The following is a 19,277-nucleotide window of genomic DNA, read 5'->3' on the forward strand; positions in this document are numbered from 1 at the left end:
TTGGGATCCGCCTGCCTCGGCCTCCCAAAGTGCTGAGATTACAGGTGTGAGTCACCGCACCTGGCCCTCACTTTTCATTAGAAGTATGTTACTCTTCCAAGACAATCAACAGCTGAGTTCTCATTAGCCGGGCGTGATGGCAAGTGCCTGCAGTCCCAGCTACTCAGGAGGCTGAAGTACGAGAATTGCTTGAACCCGAGAGGCGGAGGCTGCAGTGAGCGGAGATCACGCCACTACACTCCGGCCTGGGCGACAGAGCGAGACGCTATCTCAAAAAAAAGCTTAGAAAATTTAAGGACTGAATGTACTTTGTGTTGAGGAATAATTTACCTCTGTTTCTGAATATGTGATCTACCTGGGGTTTGACTCAGGGCCTTAGTTGCAATAGCAATATGGTATCATTGCATGAGCTGACTGGTCCAGAATAGAACGTCATCATCACAAATTATGTTTTAAAATTAAATTTTTAGTCTAGAAGAACTTCTTAACAATTGTATCAAGTGTTTATAGATTTCAAAAAAACAAAAACAAAAACAAACAAAAAACCTTTAACACTGAGAATTGGGTAAAAGTTCCAACAACTTTCCAATCTAAAAAAGTCACAAGATGATTATTTTTGTCCCTTCCCTTTGTTAAAAACCCAATGTAGATATACCCCAGCAAACTGTCTTCCCATAATTTCTTTCCAAAAATTTTAAACACTTTTTAAAAAAGCAATTTGTTTCCCACTGAAAGTTTAAAAGGTACGGCCAACCTCCAGTCCTATACAGGCCTAGCGGGAGTTCGCAGCAGGATTCTCATCCTGTGCAATCTGATAGTAACAGATCCCCCATTCTTGCTTATTTTAAGAACCCTCCCAAGAAGTTAAGGTTCACAACACAAACATACTCAGAGAAAGACATTGTAAACAGAAATGCAATTGCAAATATAGTGCAGTATTAAACAAATTCGTTTATGGTCCTATGAATGTAAAATAGCAAGTCAGATGGTTATCTCGGATGTCATCCAACATTCTGGACTGCGGCAACTTCTGGCTATGATATTAAAATAGAAAAACCTTTGCAGAGCGTGAACCTATCATTACACGGAGTAAATGGCATGGCGCTGCCACCTAATTAGCAGTGTGGCTTGCATCTATAAAATAGAATTAGCACGACTGCTCCTTTTTTATTATTAGTTTGGGTTTCCAGAAAGGTGTGACCTTATCTGTACGGTTCTGTTCATTTACGCCCATCTACAAAGGATTTAATTATATTCTTTTAGGTCTCTACACTAAGGAAATTGAAAACTGCCACTGCAAAATTAAAAATGCAAAAGAAATTAGTGAGTAGATTATTTACGCCATCACCCTCCTCCTTTCGGAGACAAAGACTGGAAACCTGTCTAAATAAATAAGGCATAAAATTTTCAGAAAAGAAAACTCCAGACAAGAAAATTATTACCATTCTTCTTTTCTTCTTTCCCACATATATTCTGCAAGTTTCTCTAGTTGTCAAAAGGGAAATCTATAAATACTATAAAATTCCTGAAAGTTACATAGCATTAGAGTCAGCAGCCAGAAAAATAGCGACTTACATCTGAGGAAGGTGATTCCAGAACAATGCCGAATCCTAGAACGCGGCTCTCCTCCGGGGAGGTGTGCTCGGCTGCCTGGAGAGCAGCTACCTCAGAGGCCACCGCTGCCTTCTTCTCCATCTCTGACCCACTGGGCTTCTGTTTCACAGTAAGAGGTTCCACAGTCTTTGGGGGCACTTTTTTCTTTTTATTTCTCTTTCGTGAGACAGCAGTTCGCTGGGAGCATATAAGGGAAATTGGGGGTTGTTGTCTGTTTTGAGTTCCAACTGCGAATAATAAACAAAAACATGGTACAGGCACGTGTGTCTGACTGAGGAAAACTTATCTCCGGTCTATCCATGTGATCTACAACTGAAACCGAAACGAGGAAAACTCCAGGATGAAGCACACTAAATAAATCTCCCACTGGACCTAATGGTTACCAAACACAGGCTCTGAAGCACTTTCAGGTCCTAAAGGCAGAACAATACTCAGGAGAAAGCGTTACTGCAGGTGAATCGTGATAGCGTACTGCTGTTGGGTTGGATGCTGGGAAAGCATCGTGAGCTGTGAGAAAACAGAGAGCATGGCTTTATAAATCATAGGACGGTTTTAAACAAATGAGAACTTCGGAACTTGAATTTAGGTGGAGATGGCTGTGCTTCCTGGTCAGCCTGTTTCAGGACTATTCCAGCTGTCGTTTGGGGTTAGACTGATCAATTTCTAATCATCTACAGGTGCCAGAACTGACAAAGATGAGACAGCGATGATCATTTGGGAGAGACTGATCAAAAGTGACAGTCTGGGATGATTCTACAATAGGGACCAGTAAGCATGTGGGAAAAGCCTGTTAGTTACTTAATTAGGACCAGCGAATCCTTCCTCACCAAACAAATATTCTCCACACATCAGCCACCTCCAGAGCACCCTGCTACATGGCCTCAGACCAGGCCACTTCTCTAGACCTCGGTTTCACATAATTGAAGGAGCGATAATATCATTCTGTACAAGTCAAGCAAGTCAGTGAAATCCAGACACAGTTCCAAAGATGAAAAGTACAGTACAGAAACCAAGTATCCAACCCGATTCTATACTTAAATAAATCCAGGATGGTAAATTATAGTTCTCACAGGTGCACTCTGAGAAGTAATGTCTGCTAGCCATTTAAACATACTCTCCTGGAAAGTGTCATTGGAAAACATGGAATCATTGTTTAAATCCTCAAGTATTAATATAGCTTCCTAAATATGACCATAGAATGTCTCTGCTTTTCAACAGGAATGAACCTATAAGACAAGTGTAAACTAAAGGTCTTTAAAGGCACATAAACATGGATCACCTCCTCTTACCTCTTATCAGTCCGAAAATAAAGAATATTTACACTTTGATCCTGATATTTTTGTTTCCAAACTCAAAAGCAATTCATAAATATTAGAAGCAAACTAATTGCACTACATAAGAGCACAGAAGCTTTTAAACTGGTAATTAGTCTAGCTCACTGGTTCTTGACCTTGGCTGTACATTAGAATCACTCGAGTTTAAAAAAACTGAGATGCGGGGCCAGGCATGGTGGCTTACTCCTGTAATCCCAGCACTTTGGGAGGCCAAGGCGGGCGGATCACGAGATCAAGAGATCAAGACCATCCTGGTCAACACGGTGAAACCCCATCTCTACTAAAAATACAAAAATTAGCTGGGCGTGGTGGTGGGCACCTGTAGCCTCAGCTACTCAAGAGGCTGAGGCAGGAGAATCACTTGAACCTGGGAGGTGGAGGCTGCAGTGAGCCGAGATCGCGCCACTGCACTCCAGCCTGGCGACAGAGCGAGACTCCGTCTTAAAACAAAAACAAAAACAAACAAAAAAACTGAAATGCCCCAGCCCCACCCCAAACTAAATGAACTGACACTTCCAGACATGCCGCCTGGGAACCAGCATTGTCTGAAAGCTCTTCCAGTGATTCTGCTGTGCAGCCCGAGTTGGCAACTTCTCTTTGCTCTATCAGCATTCCCCCTCAAGGTTGGGTCTGCACCCTCAGAATAAAAGGGACCCCGAAGAATGATCACGATGGCCTAGGCCCCAGGCCTCGCTGAACCTCATGATTCTAAATTAAAAATGAAAATGTTTTGGTTTAAGGAACATGGGGACTATCTGAGTTTTTCTTCTCCTTTTGCAAATCTAGACACAGCCCGAGTCTCTGGCATCCAGATCTTACCTCTAGGTCTTATTCCTTGTCTTCTTAAAAGAAAGGTGAAACTTTCTAAATGTAATTTAAATCTAAGTCTTCAGGCATTAAACCTTAAGTAAATCTACCCACGACACAAATTTTTAAGTTTAAGAAAATTAAAGGAGAGTAATTTATTCAGTTTATCCTTTGTGCCATCCTACAGCTTTGGAATCGTTTACTTCCCTAATCTGCAAAGGTTCAGAAAAGAAAACACAGCGACAAAGTGGCATTTACTTAATAGATTCTAAAAAGGCTTCCGTCAAGGATTTAAATGGTTGCAATTTGTAGTTTGCCATTTCTGCAGTAAGGAGCTTAAGTGACAAAACAAATCATTACAATTTCATATGCATATTTTCTTAAGTGCGAACAAATTCCTCCTTGGAGAAAAGAAACCGAACATCATAAAGTAACCTTTCTTTCTGAGCTCCTTATTTAGGAGATGTTAACCTCTGCCAGGTTAATAGGAACACAGATTATTGTAGTGGAACAAGGTGAGTCCAACGCTTACTGACCTGAGCAAAATGCTTCTTTAGGGTAAAACCAAATTCAGTGCTTAAAAAGATGCTGTTTTTCAGAAAGTAGCTCACATTACTTCAATGTGATCTTGGGTGACTGATATATCTAAGTATTAAGCTTTTTATATCAAAACCACATCACCGAATATTAAAATTATACTAGAATTCACTAAATGGCATCCTGAACAGCTTCTGAGTGACGACCTTCCGGACTACCATTCTGATGAAAGGGCAGGGAAGCTAGTCACGACATGGCTGAGATCAAGTGGTGATGTCCCTTGACAAGAGGGAAAACTTAATACAATGACTTATTTCTTGTACCTGTGACAAAAACAATTCTGTTTTCCTTCAGTTGTGAAGATCAGAAAATACAGCTGCTATAATGAAGACCTAGACTTCCAGACTTCCATAGAACGCTCCATGGACTTAAAGGCCACGCTAATGAAACAGCTTAGGCTTGTACCATGCCTTATTAAGTTCATTTACAACCACTACATCATTCTATTTTGACAACAGCCCTGTGAGTTCGACATGAATTCTCCATTTACAGATGAGAAATAGGAAGCTCAGACATGCCACACAGCAGCATCAAGAGCAGAAACTGGCGTCCAATCCCAAATTATAAATCCACCGCTCTTCCATCCCTCAACTTGCCTGACGGCAGTGAAAACAAAAAGGAGTCACATAAACAAAGACGACAGAATGGGAGGATCTCTGAGCTTCCGCATCCTGAACAGGAGAGAAAAGCCACAAAGCACAGCCTGGGGCTCCACATTTCTTATCTGCTTAGTCCTTGAACACTGAAGCCCATGCTTCCTCCAGGGCTCCTCCATACACAATTGTTCCCAAATTTAATTAACTGACATTTGTGAAGTACTAGGAGATCATGGAATGAAGTCTATCGAGTACATACACATAATTATATGAGCTGTATCAGTTGCAAGACAAAATATGTTTGATTTGCTAAAGGAAAAACGGATTGTAGAGAAAGCTGAAAAAACAGATACTTGAAAAGGCACAGCAAGACAGCAAGGTGAGAAGAAGGCTTTAATAAAAGCACAATGAACATTCCAATGGAAGATGTCAGATATGCATTAAAAATCAAAGGACTCATTCCGAGGCCTGATCCTTGTACCTGCTTGAATTTGCATTAATTTCCTCATGGTCTTGAGTTCTTGCAGAATGGCCTGCAACGTTGACTGGCAGTTACAAGTACAGCAGTTTGATCCAGCTGATGAATTCACCACTGGAAGTTCTCCTGAGCATGAAAGAAAAGAATGACTACTCCAAACAAACCAAAAAAAAAAAAAAAAAAAAAAATTCATAAAGGGGTGGGGAGAAAAAAGAAAGTATCTTGGCAGGATTTTGAAGCATGTGCAATTATGATGAAGCTGTGCCTGAGGAAAACGTACCCACTAATTATCACAACCTAAATCTGGGGGTCTGACTTTATCTAATTATCCAGGCTCGCATACTGTAAGGTGCGTGCTGTGGCGCGGTGTGGGAGCCTGCATGCACACACGCACACAATGAGTGGGCACAGCAGGCCTCCCTGTTGTCAGAGCCGTTCATCTCAAATAACAATACCTCAAAACCCCACTCGAAACACACTCACGCTAGTTCACACAAAAAGCGAGCCCCGAGAACAGCCTTGCAAAAAGAATTTGGTGGCTGTGTTTAAGAGTTCATATTAAAAATTAAATGAGTTCTATTGAAAATAGTTTTGATATTAAGCACATTATTCCAAAAACAAAGAACTGTGCACCCATGAAAAGTTTTAGAATACTCTCTGGGTGTGGCGTTTGGGGTGGGGAAGCACAGAGGAGCAGGGATGGGAGGATATATTCGAACTGGATGGGTTTGAGGGTACTGGTGGGCTGGCTGGTTTTTCTTCAACTTAATCAAGAAAATCTTTCTACCTCTTTTCCCCATTCCCATGTCTTATCTTTCCCTTGCCATAGCCTCTTTTGCACTGTTTACATTTAATGCCTTTTCCTTAGTAAACCTATCTTATTCTGTTTCTCTCATAGGTAAGCAAGTATCTTCCATTGTCCGTAGAATAAAATGGGACATTTGGACACTGCTCTTACAGTGGGTTCCCTCCAGCACCTGTTCACCTGACCACCATAAAATGGAGCAGTTTAGAGACTTCTAGCGCTTACATTTTCTCACAGGCCAGCAAGGTAAGTTCCATGGTTTTGTTCCAATTATATGTTTTATTATACTTTATATACCTTAAATCCTGTAATAGGCATTATTTGGGAATACTATAGAAAAATTCGCCAGAGCAAAACCATGAAATACTTCAAGATAACTTAGTGATTGTAGTGGTACAATTATTTACATTCAAAATTGTAGCAAGATTGTAATGTTACAACTTTAAAATTGTAAATAATCCCAATTAAATACCAAAGTAGTCACAGTTATAGGTAATGTATTTCTTTCTTTTTTTTTTTTGAGACAGGGTCTCAGTCTGTTGCACAGGCTGGAGTGCAGTGGCATGATCTTGGCTCACTGCAACCTCCCCCTCCCAGGCTCAAGCGATTCTCATGCCTCAGCCTCCCAAGTAGCTGGGACTACAGGCATGCACTGCCACGCCCGGCTAATTTTTGTATTTTTTAGTAGTGATGGGGTTTCGCCATGTTGGCCAGGCTGGTCTTGAACTCCTGGCCTCAAGCAATCCACTCATCTCAGCCTCCCAAAATGTTAGGACTACAGGCGTAAGCCACCACGCCTAGCCACATTTCTACAGAAAACATAAAATCGGTATCTATTTTCAAACTGATATGGGGGAATTTATGTTTGCAACTTCTACTAACTTGATACTTTTCAAAGTAAATCCACTGTCCCTGCTGTATACTGGGAAACTGAACACTGTTTACCCAAAACTTACTGATGTGGGGTTTATTAACTTCATTCATACCTACGGGTATTTTATTTCTCTTATTGCCTCTTCCATGGTAGTAGAGTTAGGAAGGTCTTAAAGAATATTTCTAGTCACTATTGTAAGTACCATCTTCATCATTTTTAAGAGGACAAAACCAACCCTTTTCAGCTTGTTATAAATCATTTTCTAATTTTAAAGAGAACTGACTTTTTATTTTTATGGAGGAGTCTTTAAAGAGCTGTGTCCCTCTAACCTGGATGCATGCCAGTGTGGGAACTTTGATACTGGCTTATGTAATACTGAGAGAAAGAGAAGACACCCATACATCTCTGGGGTCCTTCGCTGTCTCATCAATGTCTCAGGAAGGCTTTTCACGCCTCTGAACCGCAAATTGCGGTTTAAAAAAAAGTCAAAACAGTTCTCTTTTTCTTGAACGATATTGTGAAATGAAAATGAATGGAAAAAAATCCTTAACTTCTTTAGGAAACTGAAAATGCTTTCTTACCTTTTTCTTGTTCTCTTTGTGAAAACATAGATCTGCACATCTCTACATAGTTTTAGAACAAATATTATAGCATCCAATGTGGCTGGATAGAAAACTAATATGACCACAAAAAGCATCAAGTTTTTTTTCTTAAGCTTTGAAAAAAAAAAATTGTCATTTGATTCTTTTCTTAACAATTAGGAAACTTAAATTGAGAAAATTTTACTTTAAAGGAATACTTTCCATTGCTAATGAAGCACATTATAAAATATGGATCACTGGGTTCAGTACTGATGTGGGATGCTGGATTATCGCTGACCCCTCCCCCGCCCCTGCCTTTATCTGGGACTCTTCTGATAATGAGAAAGGTGAAGGAGTAACCAAGAGGATATGTAACACACCATAGGACCAGGAAGCTTCTTTTAAAGACAATGGGGAGCTCTTTCTGCCCTAATGTTCAGTTTTTTTTGGTGAGAATAATATCTGTGTATGGGCACAAAATGATCGCTTTTACTTTTTAAAGGGCTAAAATCTCTACCAGGAAATCTTCACTTATAATATAGAACCCCCTGTCTTTCCTAATTCTCAATTCTGTTTTTTAACAGTCTTCAACTCTCTCCTTTGTGTCTCCCTGTCTTTTAAAGTAATTCAGCAAAGGCAGGTAATTATGGGAGGGTTTAATAAATTGAACTCAACACACTGAATATTTAGAAATAAAACACAATGGTACAAACCCCCATGAGAGCCTTCTGAATGTTTGTTGACAACCATACCATTGGAGCTCGCAGCAGGGTGGGGCTGGCTTTGGAAGGTTCTAGAACGGGTGCCATACTGCCCTGAGAACTGTCCACTCTGGGGCGGTAGCTCATTCCACACACCACGTGAAGACGGGTGGAGGCTCTGTGGGGCCTCAGCAGAGGAGTTCAAACGCGGAGGCCAGACTAAATCCAGGTCCTGGGGCTCTTCTTTTAGTTTCTCTCCTTCTTTGCCAACTCGCTGATAGATCCGCCCAGTGCTGTCGTTCAGCAATCTTCTCATCCCTGTAATTTGCTTTTTTATTTCCATGCTTTCATCTCCTAATGGAAACAGGGCCAAAGTTAGCACTCTAAATTAGTGAAAGAGAAAAACAGTTCACTAACCAAAAACAAGAGAAAGAAGAAACCACCCTTCTTTGGAAATAAGATGACTGATTCTATACACTTAATCTGTAAAATGCAAAGGCAGGAAAACTGACTACGGTCTGAAAAAACCCACCATATTCCTGGTGCATCTCATTTTAATCTCTGCAAGTCTCCTATGATAAAAGAGGTCTCTTGAGAGTGTGTCATCAGGAACAAACATCACATTCCCTCTTTGGAAGCATTTTCTGAGTGAGAAGGTGATGAGGAAACAGGCTGAGACAGAAGGTCAAGGATAGAACTGGACAGCGGAGCTCCTCTACTCTGATGTGCCACAGCCACCCGTGAGGAACGGACAGGTCACTAATGCGCTCTGCTGTCTTGTCAGCTTCAGCAGGCAGGGCGAGGACAAGGAAGAAAGCCTGGACTGGCAGGAATGCAGGGCTTCACTACTGACACAATGTCCTCCAGGATGACACGCTGCTGCCGCTGGAGACATCACCTTCAGAGAGGATGGCCGAGGAGAGAGAGAGGCGCTGAACGTGGCAGCATGGCGAGCGAGGGGGCTTTGTCTTTCTGGCACCGATTCCCATCACATCAACCTGGTGATGACCGAGGGGTCCCTGCCACTCGAGGTCACTGGCAGTACCAGCACTGGAAGGGCGGAAGTGCAGCCTCCCCACCCCGCCCTCCCCCCAACGCCAAACGCACTGCCACCTCCCCTGCAGCGTAACTACGTGCGAGAGGTCACAGGTAACTGTGAAATCCCACCTCACCTACACTGACTTCTTTTTTTAAAGATTTTTCTCCCAACTCCGGAATTTTTTTTTTTTTAAATTAAAGAACTTCTATATTGCACTGGGAGTACTTAATAAATATTATTTAAAGATGTCTATAATATTGTACAGATAGAAAATATTTTCGGCCGGGTGCGGTGGCTCATGCCTGTAATCCCAGCACTTTGGGAGGCCAACGCGGGTAGTTCACCAGAGGTAGGGAGTTCGAGACCAACCTGACCAACATGGAGAAACCCTGTCTCTACTAAAAATGCAAAATTAGCCAGGCATGGTGGTGCATGCCTGTAATCCCAGCTACTCAAGACGCTGAGCCAGGAGAACCCAGCTCACCCTGCGGGGAGGAGGTTGTGGTGAGGTGAGATCGCGCCACTGCACTCCAGCCTGGGCAACAAGAGCAAAACTCCATCTCAAAAAAAAAAAGAAAGAAAATATTTTCTATCAATAATAATATCAAAGGATAATGATATCTATTAGGAGCTATTTCAAACACATTATCTTCTTAAACTGTGCATCAGCCAATATCTTCATGAAGATGAAGAGAAAAGGATTTTTTTCCCTCAAACCCAGAAGATAAAATAAAATCTTAGGCCACTGCTGGGCATGGTGGCTCACATGTGTGATTCCAGCACTTTGGGAGGCTGAGATGGGCGGACCACTTGAGCTCAGGAGTTTGCAACCAGCCTGGCCAATATGGAGAAACCCCGTCTCTACAAAAAGGACAAAAGTTAGCCCAGCATGGTGGTGTGTGCCTGCGGTCCCAGCTACTTGGAGGCTGAGACAGAAGGATTGCTTGAGCCTTGGAGGCAGAGGTTGCAGTGAGCCGAGATCATGCCACTGCACTTCAGCTTGGGTGACAGAGGCAGACCCTGTCTCAAAAAAAACAAACAAACAAAAAAAATTCTTAGGCCAGGGTATGTGCGTGTAAACATTTCATGCAGTTACTCTAATAAATGCTTGAAATTTAAACTGTAAGAAAAAGAAAAGCTAACAGACAGCATCTGTTAAGAAAAATACAGCTCCTACAAATAAATACAGCACATTCAATAAAATGATGTTTTAATGCACTTAGGATCATATAAGCCAAGTTTCGCTGTAGAACTGGTAACTGCACAATAACCTAGCCATTTTGTGCTTTCAAGTTAGCTATTTAGCTTATTAATACATGTGTTATGTTACTAAACAAGGATTTAGTAACATTTTTGAATTTACTGTTCACTATTTTGAAGTCAGTATCTTTAGTTTTTTAAAATGATGCTAAAAACATTACAGAATATATTAATTCTGTCTAACTGAACATGGGTAAACACAGAAATAACACAGATTTCCAAATTTACAATATTGCTATGTGTTGTTGGCATATGCTTGAGAGGAGAAATATTCTAATTTGAGAAAAAACTATTTCTACTTCAAACCCCTGTGAAATTTACAATATATAAACAATAAATCATATTCCAGATTTTATGAGAATGAATGACCAAGTGAAACTTAAATAATGCAGAGTCAGCAAAATGTACTACTCTCTCAAGAGGCTATGGAACAGGGTGTGTCTGGAAGAGGTCCCAGAGGAATCCTGAAAGATAAGCCCACAGGCGAATGTGGCATTAATTTCAGCAACCAGACACATACATTCCCGGCTAGTTAACACCACAGTTCAAGCAAAAGGAGGCATCTTTTCTGTGTGGTTTCCACTCACAGCCCTCCCCATCAGGCCAGGTGCACCTGCACTGAAGGCTGTGCAGAGACTGGCCTTCGCTGACACAGGTTGGTGGCCGCCTCCCCCGACCCCAGGTTCCCTGAAAAGAGCAGTCACAACCAGAACACATGGGGCAGACAGCGACCCTGGCTCTCGAGTCATGCCAGCTTGCTTCTCCACGCTAACTGACACATCACAGGAGAATGGATGTGTCTCCTGTCAAAGGTCCTGCCTCCACTCTGTAGATAGAATGCTAGGATACAGTGCTATCATTAGGAACAGGCAGGTGTCATAAGGATTCTAGAACCTTCCGAGGGCAAATCTGCTTTGTCATGACCTCAGTTTCAGAGTTCCAGAACTTATGCCTATGGAAAGTACATGGCTGAAAATACAACCTGAGTTTTCTGTAACTTTATATTTTCATTTTGACAACCAGCACCCTAAGCTGCAGGTGGCGATGGGGGAGGAAGGTGGCAGGTGTGAGCGGTGCTGGCAGCGGGCCGCCCCTGCCGTGTGCAGAAACATGTCTCCCACAGGCAAAACAAAATGAAACAAACACACAAAACATCAGGACGTGGGGGTACTGAGGAGGAAGAAACAGTGCTGAAAGGAAGAGGGCAGAAGGCCAGAAGCAGGTCCATCCTCAGAGGAAGTGAGCTCATGGCTTAGCTCACTGTGGCACATTTTAAAGGATGGAACACAGGGCCGGGCACAGTGGCTCATACCTGTAATGCCAGCACTTTGGGAAGCTGAGATGGGCGCATCACCTGAGATCCGGAGTTTGAGACAAGCCTGGCCAACACAGTGAAAGCCCATCTCTACTAAAAATAGAAAAATTAGCCAGGCATGGCAGAGCGTGCCTGTAGTTCCAGCTACTCGGGAGGCTGAGGCAGGAGAATCACTTGAACCTGGGAGGTGGAGGTTGCAGTGAGCCGAGGTTGCACCACTGCACTCCAGCCTGGGCGACAGGGTGAGACTCCATCTCAAAAAACAAACAAACAAACAAAAAAACCCAACAACAACTAAAGGGATGGAACACAGAAAACTGCAGTAACTGCAGAAGTCTGTGCTGAGAGGAGAGAGGAGAGGTGAGCGGAGAGGTGAGTGGAGAGGTGAGTGGAGAGGCGGCAGGGGAGGCTGAAGAAGGGCAGAGTGGGGAAAGTTTCTTAGGGCGGATGATGGGACGTTCAGGAATGGTCTCTGGGGTTTACTGAATCGCACTCTCTTCACCAAGCAGCAGGAGCAGCTGAGCAGGTCACCCCTGCAGCTGCTGCCTAGGAGGAGGGAGTCCCGGGGCTCCACCCCACAGCAGGGGATGATGAGTGACAGGCTTTGGCAGACAGGAAGAAAGAGGTTTCCTTGCACATTTGGGGTAGATGGGGTAGAGGATCAGAAACAAGGCCTGAAGACTCAAAGTGCCAATGACAAAAAACCTGAGTCAACCTAAATAAACTGGGGACAGTGGGTGCTGGGAGCAGACGAGCAGGCCGAACTGTGGAAGCTCAGCTGAGTGTGGTGCAGTGTTAGTGGGGGAAAGGACAGGCCGGGCTATTACACCTACACTTGGACTCGCCTCCTAACTACCCCCACCTGCTACTGGATACGAGACAAGTCGCTGAATATTCTCTAGTTTCCTAAATCCTAAAGCAACGGTCTGAACCATAACCTGGGGGACACATGGTAGTCCAGGAGGGGCACAGGATTTTCATCGTCACCAAAGTGTTAACCAAGCACTTCGTGACTCTAGAAGTCACACGCGTCCTTTTCGGAAGATGGGCTTCTTCTATCATAGTGGAACCCAAGTTCTTTGATTAAAAAAAAAAAAAAAAAAAATTGGTGAGTATATAGGAGATTGAGATTGGAAGTACTCATTGACTTCTATTGGTATTTCCAGTTATAATTAGTCAATGACTTCTCCAGGTATAGATACCAGGAAAAGGAAGCTCTTTGAAGCAGTGAGCTCTCTAGCGAAACAGGACGCTATAAGGAAACCTGTGCATTTTTCCTGATCTCTTTCCAAGAAGGTGAATCCTTTTCAGAAAAACTAACAAAAAGAAATCTGACTAAAATGGATCCATGCCACGTGGCTACCTTATTGGCAGCCTGAAATCCTTTGGAGAGTTTAGTTACTATACTTCTTGGACAAGATCTAAAAAGACGGTATGCGGGATTCTCCCCCTTCACTAAATTTCAAGACTCTACTAGATCACGTTCCTTTACACAGAGAATTTATGACACACAGTCTTGCAGGATCTGATCAATGTGAGGGCAACACAGAAGTCACCACCCAAGGTCTCCCTTAACTTGGCTAAGAGAGAAGGATTCACTACATGGAACATGATTATTCACAGGTAATGACGATAAAAGATGGTAACAAACAAACAGAGAGTGCAGCGAATGCTCATAATTCTATGTTGCCTTGGCATTCATTTTAAATATAAGTGAGAGTTTTTCCATTCCAGAAGCAAGGCTCTGTCACCTTTGACAGTTTCCAGTTCTATTCGCTGCATCTCCGGTTCCTCAATGTGGTCGATCCAGACATCTGCTTTATACAACTGCTGCCTGGTGACCAACTCCCTATAGGACAGCCAGATGCAGCCTGCTGGCCCTTGAACCCCATGTGGACTGTGCAGATATGCCACAGTGACTCCCTCTCAGTCGCTGCATGACCTCCTGCAACCCCTGCCTTCTTGCTTTCAACCCATGAATTACAGCTACCTACGGGAAACCTGTGTGGGTAACGCTCTGGACCCAATAAAGGTACTGGCCACGGGTTCTTCTCTCTCCACTGCCTGTGCGCTCTGGCCTGCGTGTGTGTGGCCTCCAGGGGTGTGCTATATCCCCGGGGGTCCATAAGTACTAAAACTTCTTAAACTCTCACACTGTGCTAGTGTCACTAAAGGCCCATAATCGGACCCCTGACTGGGAGCCGGCCCCAAAGGGACCCGTGCTTGTAGATCTCTTGCTGGCACTTGTCTGGGCCTCTGGTGGTTGCCGGGGACCATGTGATCAGTTAAGTTAATAATGAAACTCAAAGAGTTCCATCTAAAACAAAGCAGTTGCACGTGTGCCCATCTATATGTCTCCTTATTAGGAAAACTCCTGGTAACAGTCACCCTATCTGTGCCCTACAAATGTACCAGTGCTGATGTACAGCAGGCATTCCATAAAGCTTTCTTAAGTAATTGAAAAAAACTGGCTTACCGAAAAACAGAATGAAGTCCAGAATATAACACTAAGGTAGTAAACAAATAACAGGAAAGAATGAGAATGTATCAGAAATAAATTATTCGACAAATATTTATCAAGCACCTCCTAGGCTCCAGAGATACAAAGATCATCGGGTAAAAATTGGAAGGTACCCCAACTTTCTCAACATCTCTTACCTGAATCCCTTTATATTGATTTCTTGCTCCCAACAATGGTCCTGGTTTTCCTGGCCCGCTGACCCCTGCCTCTTTTAACTGTGTGCCCTGGAACTCTACTTGGTAAACTGCCTCCCTGGTTGCAGACGGCACGCTCTGCTTCCTTGCTAGAGCTAGACCCGCCTCTTTCCTGTGGATCCTGCCTTCCCTGTGGCCCCCACACAAAAATTATTCATTCTCCCTTCCCTTGAGGCTGCGGAGGAGACTCGGCTTTCCTCCTGCTCCCCGAAACATTGCTCTTTTAATCCCTGGAAGAAGCTCACAAAGGTGTATGACCTTGCATCCCTCTTCCCAAGCAGCAGTTCCGCGAGCCAGGAGTTTTAAGATTCATAGGAGATGAGGCAGGCAATGGAGCTGGAGCGCATAGTGAGGCCACCCTGCTAGGGCACCACGTGCAGGGTGAAGGGAGAAGAATTGCACACGGGAGCCAATGGGTTATCAGGCTGGGTAACTTAAGATTCAGGTCTCTTTTCATATAAGGATAGCAAATAATCAGATATATCCTATACAAAAACAATTCTGGCAAAATTATGGTGAAACTGGTATGGCATAGAGGAACCTGGCTGGAATGTTATCACAGAAGGCTCTGTGAATGGCAACATCAGTCTATCAGGATTTTCAGGGTGGAAATGGAGAGAGATGGAGAGAGAGAGAAACACTGAAGAAGTTTAATCAAACGGGCTTGAGATTAGCTGGATTTGCGGAGGGTGGAGGCGGGAAGAATCCATGAACGATAACCCCAAGGTTTCCAGCTTGGGTCACTGAATAGAGATAAACACCAATAGGAGGACTGGAAAAAGATGCGTGCAAGGGAGTGGGGACATGGAGTCTAGTTTTGATGACGAAAATCTGGACAAAAGCAGGCAACAGGAAACGCAGCTAGCAGGTGCATGAGGTTGAGCATGAAGCCATATTTCGGTTCTATCTATTAGTAGGCTGGCCCCTCCGGACTGAGTAAGTCCCTGAGGGTCACGGATAATTTGGGGGATGCAGGACATCTTATAGAGAGATACTAGATCTTCTACTAATCTAGCATGTAGAGAACTCAAAACATTCATTTATTAGTAAATATTTAAAAAGATACGACTTCATATGATTCCAAGCTGGTAAGGCGAGTCAAACCTATCCCTCCTGAATTCCCATCCCCTGAGGCAACTGTCCTCTTGATCAGAACTGACTGACTCTCTCTCCCTGCGCCAGTCTCAAACCCATCACTCAGGGGTGCCATGTTCGGCCTCTTACCTGAGCAGAATGGACTGAGGGCATCTGAAAGAAGTGGGGTCCAATCCGACTGCTACACTGAGCATTACACTATCATTTCCCGTTTTGTCCTATGTTAAAGAGGCCATTGAGAAACTTGAGGAGATAATGAAAAAGCCAATTGAACAGATTAAAGGAACAAGGAAAGACAGAGTGGGGGTTGGGTTCTTTCACTAATAAATAAATGACTACTGAGTGACTTAATTATCTCTAAATATACTAGGCAGTATTATGGGTAGGACATTGTTCTTTATCAACAAGAAAAACAATGAACTGAAAGTGCAGCTTCCAGCCTGGAGGTGGGGCCACAGATGGTCTTAAAGAGCTGGCCTTTCCAGTTCGTAAATACCAGAAACAGTGCAGAAGCATCTGCAGGAGAGGTGACAATGAGGATGCGTCTCTGTTTGTGGTGATGAAAAAGCTCTGGAGATGGTTGCACAACACGGTGAACATATTTTAAAGAAAAATGCTTTTAAAACTCCTTGCATTTTTTAGGGGATGGGTAACGGCATGTTAAAGAGAAAAAGTTTATCAGTGAGAAATAATAAGATGACCAGGATTATACTATATGGTCCAAAATATTTCCTCTTAAAAACTCGTAGAGGTTGGCATGGAGCCATGCTGTGGATAGACTGATGGGCGGCCTGTCAAATGGGAGATGGGTAGGAGCACGGAGCTGGGCCCTTCAGGCCTGCGGGCAGCTCTCCACACAACCTCCACAAGTGAGCTGAAAGAAGAGGAATCTGAAGCGGTCCCTGTGCTTTGAGGACCTGAGGCTGGCACCTCTTTCCAGACCCCATTAACACGCAGATGCTATCAAGGTCCCAGCTGGCAGCCTGCAGGGACAATCGCCATGTTTACGAGGGACACACAAGACTGGGAGTCGAACTCAGCAAACAACCATGTGAAAAGCAAGTCTACGGAACAGGGCAACGGTTTTCGAAACAAGCCCTTTTTCTTCCAAGTGCAATCTAAAGTGGAACCCCAATAAATACAGAAGAGCAAAGCTCTGCTGAGGAGACTGTGCCAGAATCCGATTCCTGAAGCCGCCCTTGGAGGAGCTCAGGAACTCCAAGCGCTCCACACCGCGTAGGCAGAATGCCACAGAAAAGGAAAGGCCAAAAAGTGGCCATAGAATCATTTAATTGGATGAATCAAATACTATGAAAAGGAGTATCTAGACACAAATATATCTACATGTGCTTGAGGGTCCTGTTCAGCTGAGAACTACAGGTAGAAAATAATTAAGCCGCCCAATGTATACGTGCCATTTACATTTAAAGGATAGCTAAGATCCTTTCAAATCTGTTGAGATACTATCAGGTTTACTCATCCACTTAATAAATATTTACTGTACTACTACTAAATATGAGACACAATGTAACAAAAAAATATATATATATATGTACACAGTCTCTTCCCTTCAGGAGTTGATAGCCTAGCACAGGAGACAAAAGAGTATGTACACAGCTCTAAGAGTATAATGGCACTCTTCTGATGGACGGGCAGGTCTAAGCGGCACAGGGGTCACCCACAGCCAGGGGGCAGGAGCACCTTGTAATCGTGGCTGAAGATGTGAAGCCAGGACAGGTACCAAGAAGGAACACCAAGGATCCTAGTTGGAAAATAGGCACTGAAAGCCAAAAAGGCACAAAGGACTTGAGATGGTCATTTAGGGTCAAAGAGAGCAAAGAAATACCAGGAAATGAAGCAACAAACAGCTGTGCAAAATGAGCTATCACACAGCTTCTCAAACTCTTCCCTCAAAGAACACAGAAAGCCAAAGGAGAGTAAGTATCTATGAGAAGTTTGGGGGCAGAGTCCTAGGAGGGGAATAAGGAACAAACAATTTTCTTAGATGTCCTTATGTTTTCTCTTAAAAAGTAAATGCAAGTCCTGTCCTACACTCTCCGTGTTTTTGCATTTAATTTTAAAACAATCTTCTACCCACCAAGATGTGCAGCTTCCTACGGACCCTGGACCCCAGCACTGGGCACCCACGGTTACATGTTTGCCAGCTGATAAGCAAGGCTAGGGGTGGGTGGGCTGGTCCATCCCAGGGGCAAGGGCTGGTGCCTGCGAGTCAGGCTCTTCAGCATCGCCAGCTACACTTCCTAGAAGCACAGGTATGGTGTCCATGACTGAACAGACAAAACTAAGGGGATGTATGATCAATGCCTTAGAAATCGTGTTAGTGACAAGTGTTTCAGGAATTACAGAGGGAAACAGATCATTTTACCCTGGGAGGACTACACCTCACAAAGATGGCAAGACTGGAGGTGGTCAATAAACAACACTAGCATTTCCATGGCACTTTGGGGAGGAGAAAAGAGAACGGCACTGAACAAAGCTTGAGGGCAAGAGAGAAGTGAAGTGGGCAATGGCGAATCAGCAAACTTAGCTGGAGTTAAGGCAATGAATGGGGCAAAGTCAAAAACAAAAGGATTCTGACACTTTGACTTTATCCTCAAAGTGACAGGAGATCAATGAAGGTTTTTGTAAGAGCGATAGGACACAGTTAGAACTACCCAGTGAATTCAAAGACTTTTGTCTACTTATTTCTCCTCCAAATGTTCTTATATCATGGAAAGCAAAGTTTTATTTTATAATCAATATAGCATGGCTGTCCAGTGTTCCCTGATGAGTGATTGCATATAACATTAAGCAACTAGGTCTGAAACTACCACTTTGAGTAATATTCAAGAATGATCAAGTCAAAGAGTTAAATCTCAAATGCATGGAAGAGGTCTTATAAATCAATAAAGAAGATGATGAATACTAATGATGTTGGGCAAAGGACATGAATGTGTAATTCACAAGACAGAAAATGATCAATAAATATTTTAAGTATCTTATCTCCCTAATTATTAATGTAATGAAAATTAACATAAAATTCTTTTCCTTTTTATGTAATTATAGATTCAAAAAGGCCATTTTTGGTGATAATTCAGGGTCACAGTAACTCTCATATGCTGTTGGTAGGGATGTAATTTGATAAAACCTTTTTGGGGTAGAATATGGCAATTCCACTTACCAAAATTTATCCTACATAAATATTCCAACAAGTACCTGTGAATATTCACTATAGCATCATTTTACAAGGGAACTATTGGGAACAATGTAAACATTTATCAACAGAACATTAGATAAGTGAATTATGGTACAGCAGTAGAATGAAATTATATCATTTCATATCTGTAAAGAGTAAAATAGACCCTTCCAGAGTCATTTGGAAGTATGTGAAAGAGAAATTATTAGCTTCAAGAAAGCTGAGATCACGATCATCTCATTCACTACAGGATAACTAGGGGCTAAATCT

General features: G+C 43.0%; 1 protein-coding gene across 16 annotated transcripts in view; it reads right to left on the reverse strand.

Annotated features, from left to right (window-relative positions):
- BEND7 (BEN domain containing 7) overlaps window positions 1-19,277 on the reverse strand; it is an 80,866-nt gene that overhangs the window by 43,242 nt on the left and 18,347 nt on the right. For 13 of the 16 annotated variants that reach the window (XM_008002300.3, XM_008002298.3, XM_008002299.3 and 10 more), the window contains 3 exons: window positions 8,400-8,741; window positions 5,430-5,552; window positions 1,576-1,841 (listed from right to left, as the gene is read on the reverse strand). In XM_008002300.3, the coding sequence (XP_008000491.2) occupies window positions 1,576-1,841; window positions 5,430-5,552; window positions 8,400-8,741 (731 nt within the window). The remainder of the gene's footprint in view (window positions 1-1,575; window positions 1,842-5,429; window positions 5,553-8,399; window positions 8,742-19,277) is intronic. The other 3 variants (XM_037983343.2, XM_008002303.3, XM_008002302.3) reach the window with 1 other exon arrangement.

The sequence above is a fragment of the Chlorocebus sabaeus genome, chromosome 9 (genome assembly GCF_047675955.1).
Source record: "Chlorocebus sabaeus isolate Y175 chromosome 9, mChlSab1.0.hap1, whole genome shotgun sequence".
NCBI lineage: Eukaryota > Metazoa > Chordata > Mammalia > Primates > Cercopithecidae > Chlorocebus > Chlorocebus sabaeus.